Source organism: Colias eurytheme, chromosome 20 (genome assembly GCF_061535395.1).
Source record: "Colias eurytheme isolate Ceu_HAF_F1 chromosome 20, ilColEury1 Martin Lab GWU primary, whole genome shotgun sequence".
NCBI lineage: Eukaryota > Metazoa > Arthropoda > Insecta > Lepidoptera > Pieridae > Colias > Colias eurytheme.
The window spans coordinates 820706-833570 of NC_142999.1; the positions used below are offsets into that span (position 1 = coordinate 820706).

The 12865-nt window shown below is 31.5% G+C and overlaps 1 protein-coding gene across 1 annotated transcript in view; it reads left to right on the plus strand.

Moving 5' to 3' along the window:
• The window catches only part of nab (NGFI-A-binding protein homolog), a 31554-nt gene that overhangs the window by 11129 nt on the left and 7560 nt on the right, over positions 1–12865 (plus strand). Inside the window, exons 2-3 of the mRNA XM_090113927.1 lie at positions 9118–9219; positions 11344–12089. Coding sequence (XP_089970053.1) covers positions 9118–9219; positions 11344–12089 — 848 coding nt within the window. The remainder of the gene's footprint in view (positions 1–9117; positions 9220–11343; positions 12090–12865) is intronic.

The window sequence follows — 12865 nt, forward strand, 5'->3', positions numbered from 1 at the left end:
ATAAAGACGTATAAAAAACTGAACCCTTCCGCGTCCACCGTGATTTGAAGGAACGGACAAGTCCGATCTAATCTCGGCAGCTGCTGGGCAGATGTTCCTCACCTTTGACGGACAAACGAAATGACAGACCCACATTTATGCCCCATACAAAATTATACCCATATTTCATAAAAATACGATCCAATTTTGATTGTACAAGCCTTAAAGATAACTATTCCTTAAGGGTGAAACTAAATGCTATTCAAAAATGGTATTTATTGCGTATTAGAAAGATTTGTTTAATGTTGTCTGTGGAAAGGTCAAAGACCTTTGATACAGATACAACCATTGTTTACTTTTTTGACAGGTGTCGACAATTGATTTTTGACAGATTTGAGTTATTACTGGGTCATTTAAAAATATTGGAGATTATTTTTTGGGCTATGATAAAATATAATAATATTTTTACACTTGTACTGAAGTAGGAAATGTCTCGCCGGACATTTTTCATTTCCTATAATCTATTCATATTTCTTTTAGGTAATAAAAAGTATCTACCCATTGTTGGAAACCACTCGTGTTTTCATAAAGGTTGTTTATTACTAAGTTACTATAAACTAATTTAAATGAAACTCAATAAAAAGTTGATAAATAGTTATGCAAGTAAAAGGGTTAACTTTCAATTTCTTCATTAATTAATTAACGACCTCAGCACATGTTTTGACTGTCCATTTTCTACGCTTTCTCCAAGCTCTAAGAATACGCATACATTAGTCAAGTTAACCCTTTGCCACCTGTTGCACTAAAAAAGCGTCAGTTGTATTTTCCCGCTCTTTTTTGACACCGACGACCATAGAGATTTGTTTTATTCCTTTTTAATTGTCAATTTGAGTTGTGGGTTGTGTTTTTTACGGGTTAAATGATTTTACCGAATCGGAAATAACATGTGTCTCTCGAATTCATTTGTCATTAAAGATAATTTTATTGTGAGGGTTAGTAATTCGATTTTGATAGATTTTTATTTTTATGACGTATTAAATCCAGGAAATGCTTCAATGCTCAGGTTGGTAGCTCGATTAAAAATCATACAATTGTGATTCCATTCATTTAAAGTTATTTGTCTTTTAACAACACCACACAATATTAATAACATTACCTGTTTATATAGATTTAGGTTGCCTCTACTGTCAAAGAATATATGTATTAACATTGTATATACCCTGCCCTACAATATTACTTGATTTAAGGTATATAGTTGCAGTAAATAAAATTACTGTCAGTTCGCCAATTAATTATTTATAAATTCACACGCGTGCTAACAGGGCGCAGTGGACGAGGGAATACCTAGCATTCCTACGTAGGTCTTGTATTATATGATGTAAACACTGCCTTGCCTTGTTAGCCTAGTGGTTAGCATGTGTATTTAGGGTAGTTATAAAAAAAGTGATTTATGATAAACATTTTTTGAGTTTTCACGATTTATCAACAAGTGGTCGGCACTTTGTTGGTTTTATAAATGTAAGTACTATAAGTTTAGTTAAAACAAAAATATTTTATTAAAATAACAATATTTTAATTAACAATGTATGCAAGTACATACAGGTCATGACATACATAAAAATATAAAAAGCAGCGTGAGAACGCAGCTACGACCATTGTTTTGTGTCTGTTTTTTTCCTCCATCACCTGTACGAGGGACACAGGGAGGCGAGAGGGCAACGTAAAAAACTTAATGATTCACAGTGATTTGAAAAAAGATCATTATTCCGTTTTATAGTCTGTGGTAATTTGAATCGATTAATTTTTACGTTAATATATTTTTAGTAGATTAAAAAAAATTCTCACAATTTTTTTGGGTACGTACAAGGTTTCTAGTCGTATTTATTTTTATTATAAATAAGAAATTTTTGTATTTATATAAATATCGCAACAGATTCATTTTAAATCTGTTTAAAAAGTCGTTTAAATATTATGGGTTTATGGTATATTTTATGTACGCAAGGTTACTAACAATTTAATGGACCATACCACCCATTAACAACACCACCTTTACTTCACAATCAGATAATCCCTTTTTATCGAGGATCGGGGCTATTTATTATTCATACTTGAGCAATATCTCTTTTTATGAAGACAACTGTCCACTCGCGACCCCATTTTAATATTTTTTACGAGACCTCCATACAGTCCTCTTTTTGTCTATGGTCATGTTTGATGTTCTCACGGAAGAGGTTGGAATCAGATTGAATGGACGCGAAGAAAAAATACGGAAGGGTTGCCAGTATTAAAATTATAAGTTTGTTTTAACCGTAAGGTGCCGTCTGTGGGAATAAATGACCCCAGTATTTTGACTTCCGGGAAGATGTATAAATGGCCCTAATGAGAGGATGTGGATGGATAAAAAGCGAGTGGACCATACGTCAGAATGGTTAAGTAATTGAAAGGTAAATTCTTTATGTCGTACAATGTGTCGATGTGCCGGTATTTAACTTGAGCCAGAATACCGAGACAAATACTAAGAACTTTGTATTAATGCGTAAAAAACTACAGATGTAGGAAACTAGTTCATCCGAAAGATGATAAAGATAAGACTAGTTTTTGTACGCAGTCTAGAATCTAAATACATTTAATTGACTTTCAGCTCGATGTTTCCAAATCGAAAATAAATTAAACTTTTTTGTCATTTTGCGATCAAGTATTAACTTCATTTATACGTAATTTCATCGATAAAAATAGTTATTTACGGATACTAAGTACTACTACTATGTAATTAATATGATGATGATTAAATTCTGTGTTAGTTAGAAAATGAGACAATTAAAATAAACTGCTATTTGTAATTGTATAACGCAGCCAAGTGCCGGTATGTAAACATACTGTGTGCCCGAGTGACCGAGGGGTGCAACCCTTTGACTGACAGATGCCGCGGCAGGGATAGGGTTGGAATGTTCTAGATCTTAGTAGCGTCACTGTGAGGTTTTTGATTACCCTGTTTTGTTTTTTATTTCATTTTCATTTATATTATTAAAAAAATATAATGATATTGAATATGAATTGATTTTATTATATCGACTTTTTATAGAGCTAATTGCTGATTTTTCAACTATTAAATTATTATAACTAATATAATGCTACTTTTGATATAACACGTTCTTGAGCGTTCTAATATTAGAATAATCTATTATAAATAAAAAAAACTGCAAATAATTTGATACCTAATACTGATATTTAACGACGTATGACAATTATATAAACAAGTATAACATTTCTATTTGATGTTAAGTAATTCCACTCATTTTTCTTATTTTTGAAACTTCATCACATTCTACGTTACATCCACTATAAAATCGGATGATTTAAATTTCATTTTCAATAATTTAAACTGTCGCCTTACAACGAATGCTTTAAACCATTGACAGCCCTAACCCTTCCAAAGCCGTAGGGTGGTCAAAACAGCCCCACGCAATTTACCCACAGTTATTCAATAAAAAGTGATGCGTAGGTGAGGTGCTAACGACAGAAACGGTCTGAAAGGTGGCAATTAGACAATTTTTATAATAATGAAACATGTGTAAAGGTTCTAAGTGGCGCTCCGGGCGAAATTATAAATGGTTTCTTTTAGCACTTACCTTCGGTTATCGGTTTTTTGTGGGGTTGAGTTTTCTTTGTGGAAAAATATAGTCTATGCTCCTTACAGTGGTTATGATTGACAGAATGTTCGATGATAAAAAAACAGATATTCGTTTTTAAGTAATACGAAATAATTATAATTATCGTAAATAAATTGCTATTCATTATTCAGAAACGTTTAAAAACAAACCATAAATAAATATAAAAGAATATTCGATACATTTATTTATTAATTATCCACATTCCTTACTAAGAATGAAAACACTATTTTGCTCAGTAAAAATTGTACAATCTAAGTTTTTTCTGCGTTTTTAAACGAGGTCGCAGAGAGATAACTATAGCAAGTTCACTAGTTCAAATGAACACTAGGGTCGGGGCTGACCGGGCGCCTTTGTTTATTTAGGGCTACCACTAATCTTTTTTTTAATAAATTTATTAAATTTGAAAGTATGTATTTCTATTCTTATAGGTACTATTTAAGATTTCATAAATAAATTTAATTAATAACAAAGATATTAAAGTGCTTACCTGGGTTATTAATTTTAATTATTTATAGATATGAGTTATAGAAAGGAAAAATATAGTGTTCAATAACATTTAGTATTATAAAAATAACTGACAAATTTTGGATTGTTTGTGCATCTCTATCTGTAATTTTTTATTATTGAGATACTGTTTTTTATATGGATGGATATTTTTAGATTAATAACATAATTCCAAAGTAACTAAGTACATACTTACAATTTTAAATATATTTTGCGACAACCCTATGTTTTTGTATGTCAGGGGAGCAAGAAGGGCTCGGCTTTTTGCTGACCCTGTGAGGGCCAACTGATTGAAACTTGTAAGCTTCGAGGAAAAAGCTTCTAGACGGTAGTTATAAGTAATAGTTAGGTACTTTATTGTTTTAATTTTAAAGTATATTTTTTAAATTCTTGTACTTTCTCGGTATTATTAATATAGGTAACTATTTAGATATTTTGTAACAATAAAAACTTTGTGATTGACAAATTATTAAAAAAGAGTAGTCTTTTCTCATGTATTTGAGTATGTTTTCTTCGTATATCATTATAATTTTCGCACCACATTGTTTTAGTATTACAAAAGAATTTTGAATGTATCGTGATACGTGCCACGAAAGTAGATATTAGAATAACCATCCGATTTTAATAAATGGGATATTCCATCACCACGTACTTAAACAGATATTCATTACATAATTAATAGGTAGATATGTTGTATAAATACCTACATCACAATGTCAGTGAATAGAATATCATTAATTGTAATATATCTTGCTAGATCGCGCTGAAAATATACTAAGCAGGCAGCAGCTCTCATAATAACGTTAAATTACTTGTACATATACGCTATTTAAACACTTTAAGTTTAGTAAAAGCTAATATGTAATATGTAGAAAATGTATTGCATTAAAATTTAAAACATTATTAGAGTCTATGATTATAATTACTTACTATAAAATATAATTGCATAATTACACTACATTCGAAAACACATGTCCATCAGAAACTAATTTCTTTATTATGTTTGATTAACCCTTCGCTCCATAATTACAAAACAGATGCAACACTGATTAATTATTAGAAAAAGTGTTGCCACCTGCCGAAATATCACTTTCGATCGCATAGAAAAAATATAAAGAGCGCCGAAAGTTTTTGTGGGTCAATTTGGTATGTAAATCGGACAGTCACTACGATACGGATGTTATAAGAAACAAAGGGTTGTATTAGTAGCTTTGGGATAAAAAATGTGAGTCAAATACTCAGGAGACTATAAGAGGACTATTATAGAGATATGTATATAGAGTTTACGCTAGAATCTAAAGTTTTTCACGGATTATAATTATTACTAGCTTTGCTTCGCAGTGTCACCCGCATGGCTCCGCTCCTGTTGGTCTTAGCGTAATGACATAAAACAATGCCTTCCTCGATAAATGGGCTATCTAACACTGAAATAATTTTTCAAAACGGACCAGTAGTTCCTGAGATTAGCGCGTTCAAATGAACAAACTCTTCAGCTTTATAATATAAGTGTAGACTATAGAGTATAAATTAGTTAATGTAAAAAAAAACAAGAACTGTATTAAATTTTTATTAATGATTAAGTATATAAATTTATAAAGAAGTATGTCATATTATATTATTGTAATTGAAATATTGCAATGATGTTCCAACATTCATTCTTCTCATCATCATTAACGAGGGTTGCCTGGGAGGTATTGCTTTTGAGTAACTAGTCTGCTTTCTGAAACTTCCAATGTTATAAAAACGTTTTAAAAATATATACGTAGGTATGTATTGTTTCTCGGGCGTCAGATTCGTAACTATATTATTTATACGAAATTCGATTAAGAATGCAATTATTGTCTACCAATTACAACTTCTTGTTTAAATGTTTAATCCACTACCTACCTACCTACACATTTAATATTAATAATTTTTTTTAGCATCAAATCCTCAAAAAAGAATTCTTCACACGAAAGATAACCCTTTCATTCTCTGTACGTTAGAAAACCTGCAACCATTAATATTCATAAAACGTATTACGCATATCAATCACCGCAAGTGATAATCACTTAATCAAATGCATGATCACATCCGCCATCTTATTCTAAACGTCACTGTCATTAGCGGTTTTTTTGCAATGGCAACTCACTATTCAAATTTCGAATAATAGTGTTTTGTTTTTTTTTTGTTTATCTGTGAAATGACGTAGCGTGAATGAGATCTTATGCGCGGACATAGACAAGGGGAGCGAGTTTTTTCTAAGACAGGAAGATGGGGCCTAATTACTATCGTATTTGTATGGTTTTTGAATTAGCTGCGTTTCGCACGGTATCGTAATGCACGTGTGTTTGATATGATGCGGTAACAAGATAGGTAATTACTTTTGTAATTCTAATTTTTGCCTCATTGAGCGCGTTGATGAGGAACTGTAAACTTGTTTTCATTTACAACGGATTATGAATTGTACGAGCGTTTATTTTTAAAATTCATTGTAATATGAAACTAGAATTTTCGATCTAGTGACTTGTGCTAAACAATAAAAATTATTTTTAAACTGAAGAGTAAAAAATTCTTAATGCCCCAAAATAGATAATTATGTTGGTTCTGAAATATTTGTTATACAATGTATATATAGATGAACTTAGTACTTACATCATTATTATTAACATATTTCTGAAATATTCTTAAGTGTTCTCAAACGAAAAAAACAGCTCTCACTACGCCATTATTGTTCTTACATTTTTGGAAAACTTTAAATATTTAAATATTTTTTGTTAAATTCATTCTTATCAAAAATTAGATAAAATGCGACAAATGAAAATAATTTTAATAAGAATAGAGTTGTAGACAACCTACTTATCCTACTATTATTACGCGATAGCAAATTTCTTACTAGTCTTTCCTATCTACTATTCTTAATCTGATGCAGCGAGCGTGACTCATTTATTGCAGAAGCATGCAGCTTTACTACAGATAATATAATACGCTTTACTTATATTAAGTCATTAACTTCGCAATTAATTAATTTAAACATTAAGTGCGTGTAACGCCCGATGTCATATTTATTGAGTTGTTAAACTGAACATCATTTTAGTCCAATAAAAACTTGTAAAAAATTTAAAACCAGTATCTTATAGCACTAATAAGATTCTATATGACTCTTTCTTTATTGAGAGATACCAAAATACTGCAAAATATCTATAAAATTATATTTTTGTATGCACACACATTAATTGTACAATAACTCATTTTAATTAAGATTTTTTAAAACATATATAAACATCATTAGAATCTACGTTTTTCATCTAGAATAATTGCTTTGAATAAATTCCATTGTTAAATTCGAGTTCATAAAAAGAGTTCTCAAAATTTTGTAAAAAAAAAAACAGTCGTAAAAACATTATTTACATACGTGCAACATCTTCAAGACAACAGAAGTTGTTATCAACAAAAAATTAAAAGATACCGTGAGACATGCATAAAATTAAGTTTTTTTGTGTCAAATTATTAAAAGCCGAACACGAAAGACTACGTGAGTAATTTTTTAAGAGTACAAAATTAAAAAAAAAGACAATAGAGTTGCCATGTGGTCGCTTCACACCCCTTCATCTAGTTAAAATATTATTTGCATATTGGATCGCAGTGGCGACTTTTTATGCAAAAAGATTATGCAAATGTGTTTTTTGGACATCGCGGCGTAGTGAGAACTGTTTTTTTCGTTTGAGAACACTTTCTTTGGATAAAAAAAGTGAGGAATAATATTTTGGGTTTTTTTCGTTGCGTTTTATTCACTTGGGAAAATGTTGTCGTAATAGTTTTGGTAACGTCTAGTTTTTATATTTAAATGTTCAGGTTTATAAATAGACGCCAATAAAATTATAATCATGAATACTTAGAAGAATTTTGTAAGAAACTTTTAATAAAAATAAGTTAATAAATGGAAGTATCGCGTTCGCGTGGTATTGTGCATAATACAAAAAATATAGTTAAACAATAATGAAGTAAATATGTATGTTTAATTAATATCTATGTACGCACTGACAAACATATTAAAATTATATATATCTATTGATATAAATTCTACAATATCTTCTATGTAGGTACATAATGATGACGTACCGCAAAAAACATGTAACGGATCAATACTAGATACATATCTATAAAAACTATTTATTATTTTTTAATTGTATATACCTGCCAGGGTACAGCGTCACACCCCACATTTTTTCTATCCACAAAAACCAATAGTGTGCGAGGGTTAGTTTTTGGGGTGGCAACATTTTTTATGTCTTCTCTATGATCGATATTTTTCCGTCGCATTGGCGGGAACGCAACCAGTTTTAACAAAAGGGATCTTATGTATTCTTATTCATTTTTTCGTATCGTAACGGTTGAAACGATTCTTTTCGGTAATGCGAGGGTTGATAATAAAAGGGGTGTTTTTTTTGTCCGCACGCGATTTGAGGCAGAACGAAAATTATTCTTTGCACGCACAACGTCTGGGTTTGTTTTGAACGATTTTGAATCGATTTTAATATGGCTGTCATTTTTTAAATGAAATGTTTGAATTTGTATGATTGGGCAATTTATGTATTAATGTTATAATTTGATTTATATTTTATTTATAAAAATACAGTTAAGTATTATTGTTCGTTAACTGTAATTTTCGTTATAGTTTTTCGTTTCGTACATATATAAAATAAATCGACTACTAAGAGGCACTAGTTAGGCATCTTTAGGCATATACTATATTATCATGGAACCTTTTTTTCACCAATAATTGTGCCATAAAACCAAAATTAAAGAAGGCAAGAGGACAATACAAAAAATGCTTTTGAATGCCCTTGATTTGTAAACCTCGAGAACATACCCTACTCTACCCAATCTCCCAGATAATTTTGCAAATTGTTTCTTATTACTTAAACAGATATTTTTTTGTTAGTCAATAACACATTTTATTGTATTTTTTTTCTATTTTCAGTGGTAGTCACATCAGCGCCGTCAAACGAAGCCGAGTTACAACTATATAGAGTCATGCAACGCGCCAGTCTGCTTGCTTACTACGATACTTTGCTAGAAATGGGTAAATATTACAATATAACTATTAAAATTGCATAAAAAATACTTGATAACAGTATAAATACAATAAAAATACTATCTAGACACGCGGCAGCGTGTGCAGATACTATAAGCTGTCAGCGCGCGACTTCGCCCGCTTTGTAGCTTTATAACAATTTATATCTATTTTTTTATTAAGTAGATAGTGATAGCACGAATACAAATATAGGAACAGTAACAACTAAATAATTTAGTTGTAAAGTTATAGAAATACTATCTTTTTCCCGTGGTTAGATCCGCGAGTGAAACCGCGGTACCTACATAGCTAGTTATACATAAAATTTTCATAATCCTCTGCTTTACACGGTATAAAAATAATCAGTATGATATACACTTTGATTATTTATAATAAGTAAATAAAAATGATTCATTATTATCCTAATTATATAGTAGATTGCAATTAATAATTTTAAAAATTATAATTTTCAGCTTACTAGATTTAACACATCCCTATAACTTAGGTCGCATTATTTTCATTCTAATCTACTATAACGAGAACCTTAACAAGAAAAAGAATAAAATATTTTTATATTTCTGCTAACTAGTTCTTGAAAACGAATCAGACACCGCTTTCTTCATTCGCAAAGCTATAAAAACAAAAACTCAAACATCGTAGGAACACCGAAAAAAATCGCTTCCCATCATCTTCGGAGAAAGAAATCAAAAAATTTATTTCCATAAGCGAAAAAACTGCACTGGCAACTCATGCAAATTCGTTTTTTACGTTTTCTCTATAATGCTGGCAATTATCTTAGAAAAAAAAGTTAAGCAAGGGTTCGGCCGGCGGTCTTGGCTCTTTTGTTTTTTTTTCTCTCGAAAGATGGTCACAATATATTTGCATAATCAAACGAAATAATGTAATCATGACAATGGGTACGAAACGAACTTGCACCGACACACGCTTTGCATATTAATGTCGTTAAGGAGATTAAAAAAGTGTTCTAAGATAGAGGATAATGTTACTATGAAATATTTGTAGGAAGCGTTTTATAATTAACTAGCGACCCGCCCCGGCTTCGCACGGGTGCAATGCTGATACTAAATACACTACAGAAAAACTGTGAACGTTGTAGGTATATAAAAACAGCGGCCCGCTCCGACTTCGTATAGATAGCCTGGCGGCCGGCCGGTACCGCCGCAAACGCTACGTCCCGCAATTTTTAAATCTGTAATATCTTCGAAAATATTCACTTAAATCATACGGTGTAAAGGGCCATATAGATCTATATTAAACGAACAATGTTTCAAGGTATTTAATTGGTTAAGGATTAATGCTGTATTGGTTAAAATCGCATCGAAAATTAGCCATTATTTTTCGTAAAAAGTAAATGACAAAAAAATGTTATTGTGGGTTATCCATAAGAGATAGACATATACCATCGCGGACTTTTCTATAGACCTTTTCAATGTGTATAATACTTAGTACATTATTTTGATAAAACTCGTAGGGTTCAGCCTGCGTTTGCAATGTAAGCGGAAAAAATGTAATTTTTTACGACATCACTTTAGAAACCTCAAAAATAACAGTACTTCTCCACTATTTAATGGATGTTATTATACATATAAACCTTCCTCTTGAATCACTCTATCTATTAAAAAAAACCGCATCAAAATCCGTTGCGTAGTTTCAAAGATTTAAGCGTACAAAGGGACATAGGGACATAAGGACATAGGGACAGGGAAATCGACTTTGTTTTATACTATGTAGTATAAAACAAAGTCATGTTATAAAACAAAGTCATATTATAATTAAAGTCATGTTCCCATGACGTAGCAAGATACTGTTATGTATAAGAATACTGTATATTTATTAATTTAGTTTGATGTCATTTTGATGTCGAAGAACTTTTTCCAATTGTCGACAGTTATGTACAGAATTGGATACTTTTAAAAACGTTTTATGTATTGGGTAATCTTAGTTATGTTGAATATAATTAATAGGTAATACATTAAAAAAAATTGTAACAGTTTACTTATGAATTTGTAATACGAATATGTATATTTATTAGTTTTCAACACAAAATCAATATGGGTGAAAATAAAAAACGTGAATTTTATCTGAAATTAAATAAATTAAATATATTTTTAGGTGGCGATGATGTCCAACAGCTATGCGACGCTGGCGAAGAAGAATTCCTAGAAATAATGGCACTAGTCGGCATGGCATCAAAGCCGCTTCACGTTAGACGCCTGCAAAAAGCGCTGCAAGAATGGGTCAACAACCCTGCCCTCTTCCAAATACCAATCGTCCCAAATATCTGTCCCACCGAAAACCCCTTCATCCAATGCAACCAAAGACTTCTCAATATGCCTACAATCCCCAACCTACCTCGTACTGTAGCGTCTCCAGATAACAATCGACCTATGTACAGTCCCTCACCAGGTGCGCCAGAAAACAGTTGTGGTTCGACTGCGTCTGCTGCGAATGCGAGTCCCGTCCACCAAACTACAACGTTCACCAAAATAGTTCTACCTTCCTCTCCCGCTGCAAACGCTACCACTCCCGTACCTCCCACTAGATCTTTTTCACCACAATCTGTACCACCTGCGTCATCAGGATCTAGTCCTAGTTCTGTATCCCCTCTTTTAACTCCAGTACTTTTAGACGTTCATGTGCAGAAGTTAGCGGCTGCAGCAGAGAAGTTAAGCAAGCATCTACCACAGTTGGAACCGAAGCCGCAAAATACAAAGAAGAAGATGTGTAAAGACTTGGAGCTAGTGATGATGATGCCAGAGTCAGATCCGAGGAGGATGGAAGAAATAAGGAAATACGCGGCTATCTACGGCCGGTTCGATTGTAAGAGGAAGCCGGAAAAACCGTTGACATTACATGAGGTGATTATTAAATAAGATTAGAATCTCTTTCTGATTGAAATTCAATCTTACTATATTATTACAATGAGTGTCACGTCCGTTTCACTACACGTATCAAGATAAAACTTTGGTAAAATGTTATTTTGGTACAGGGAAATATATGAAAAGATAATCTGATGCACTTTATATTTACAAATCGTGTAGAATATGTACTTACGTACGTAATGCATGTGACCATCATGTGACACATAGTTTTGAAGGAATGCGTTAATTAGTTTATTGGCGTAGTAGACTCGTTATCGCGCATTCTTCATTACTTTGGTCCAATTGAGTGCAACGAAAAAAACTATTACAACAATTGTTTGCCCGTGCTTGAGTTACAATTCTATTATTTTCTTGTAACACTGTTAGAATTATAAAATTAAGAATAAAATCAAATTATATAAATGCTCATAAATATTCATAAAATCTTCTAAGAAAATAAATTTATATGCAATTAAACAATTTGAAGACAATTTACAGATTGAAGCGAAATTCCGCTATATCTAAAAGTGATCTAATTATATCGTCGGCAGGTGGACATTAATTGCTCCAATTTATGTAATAAAATAAGCAATTACTATTGTCCGATTTAATCTTAATCTTGTATTTCACAGTGAGATAATAAAATATAAATAAATCCCTTTGTTGTAACTTCATGAGGCTTGGATTTAGCGTCTTTCGTTTTATATAAGTACCTACTAAGTTTCGCAGTTGTAGGATATAATGTTTTATCATTTTTTATCTTCATCTGTTAA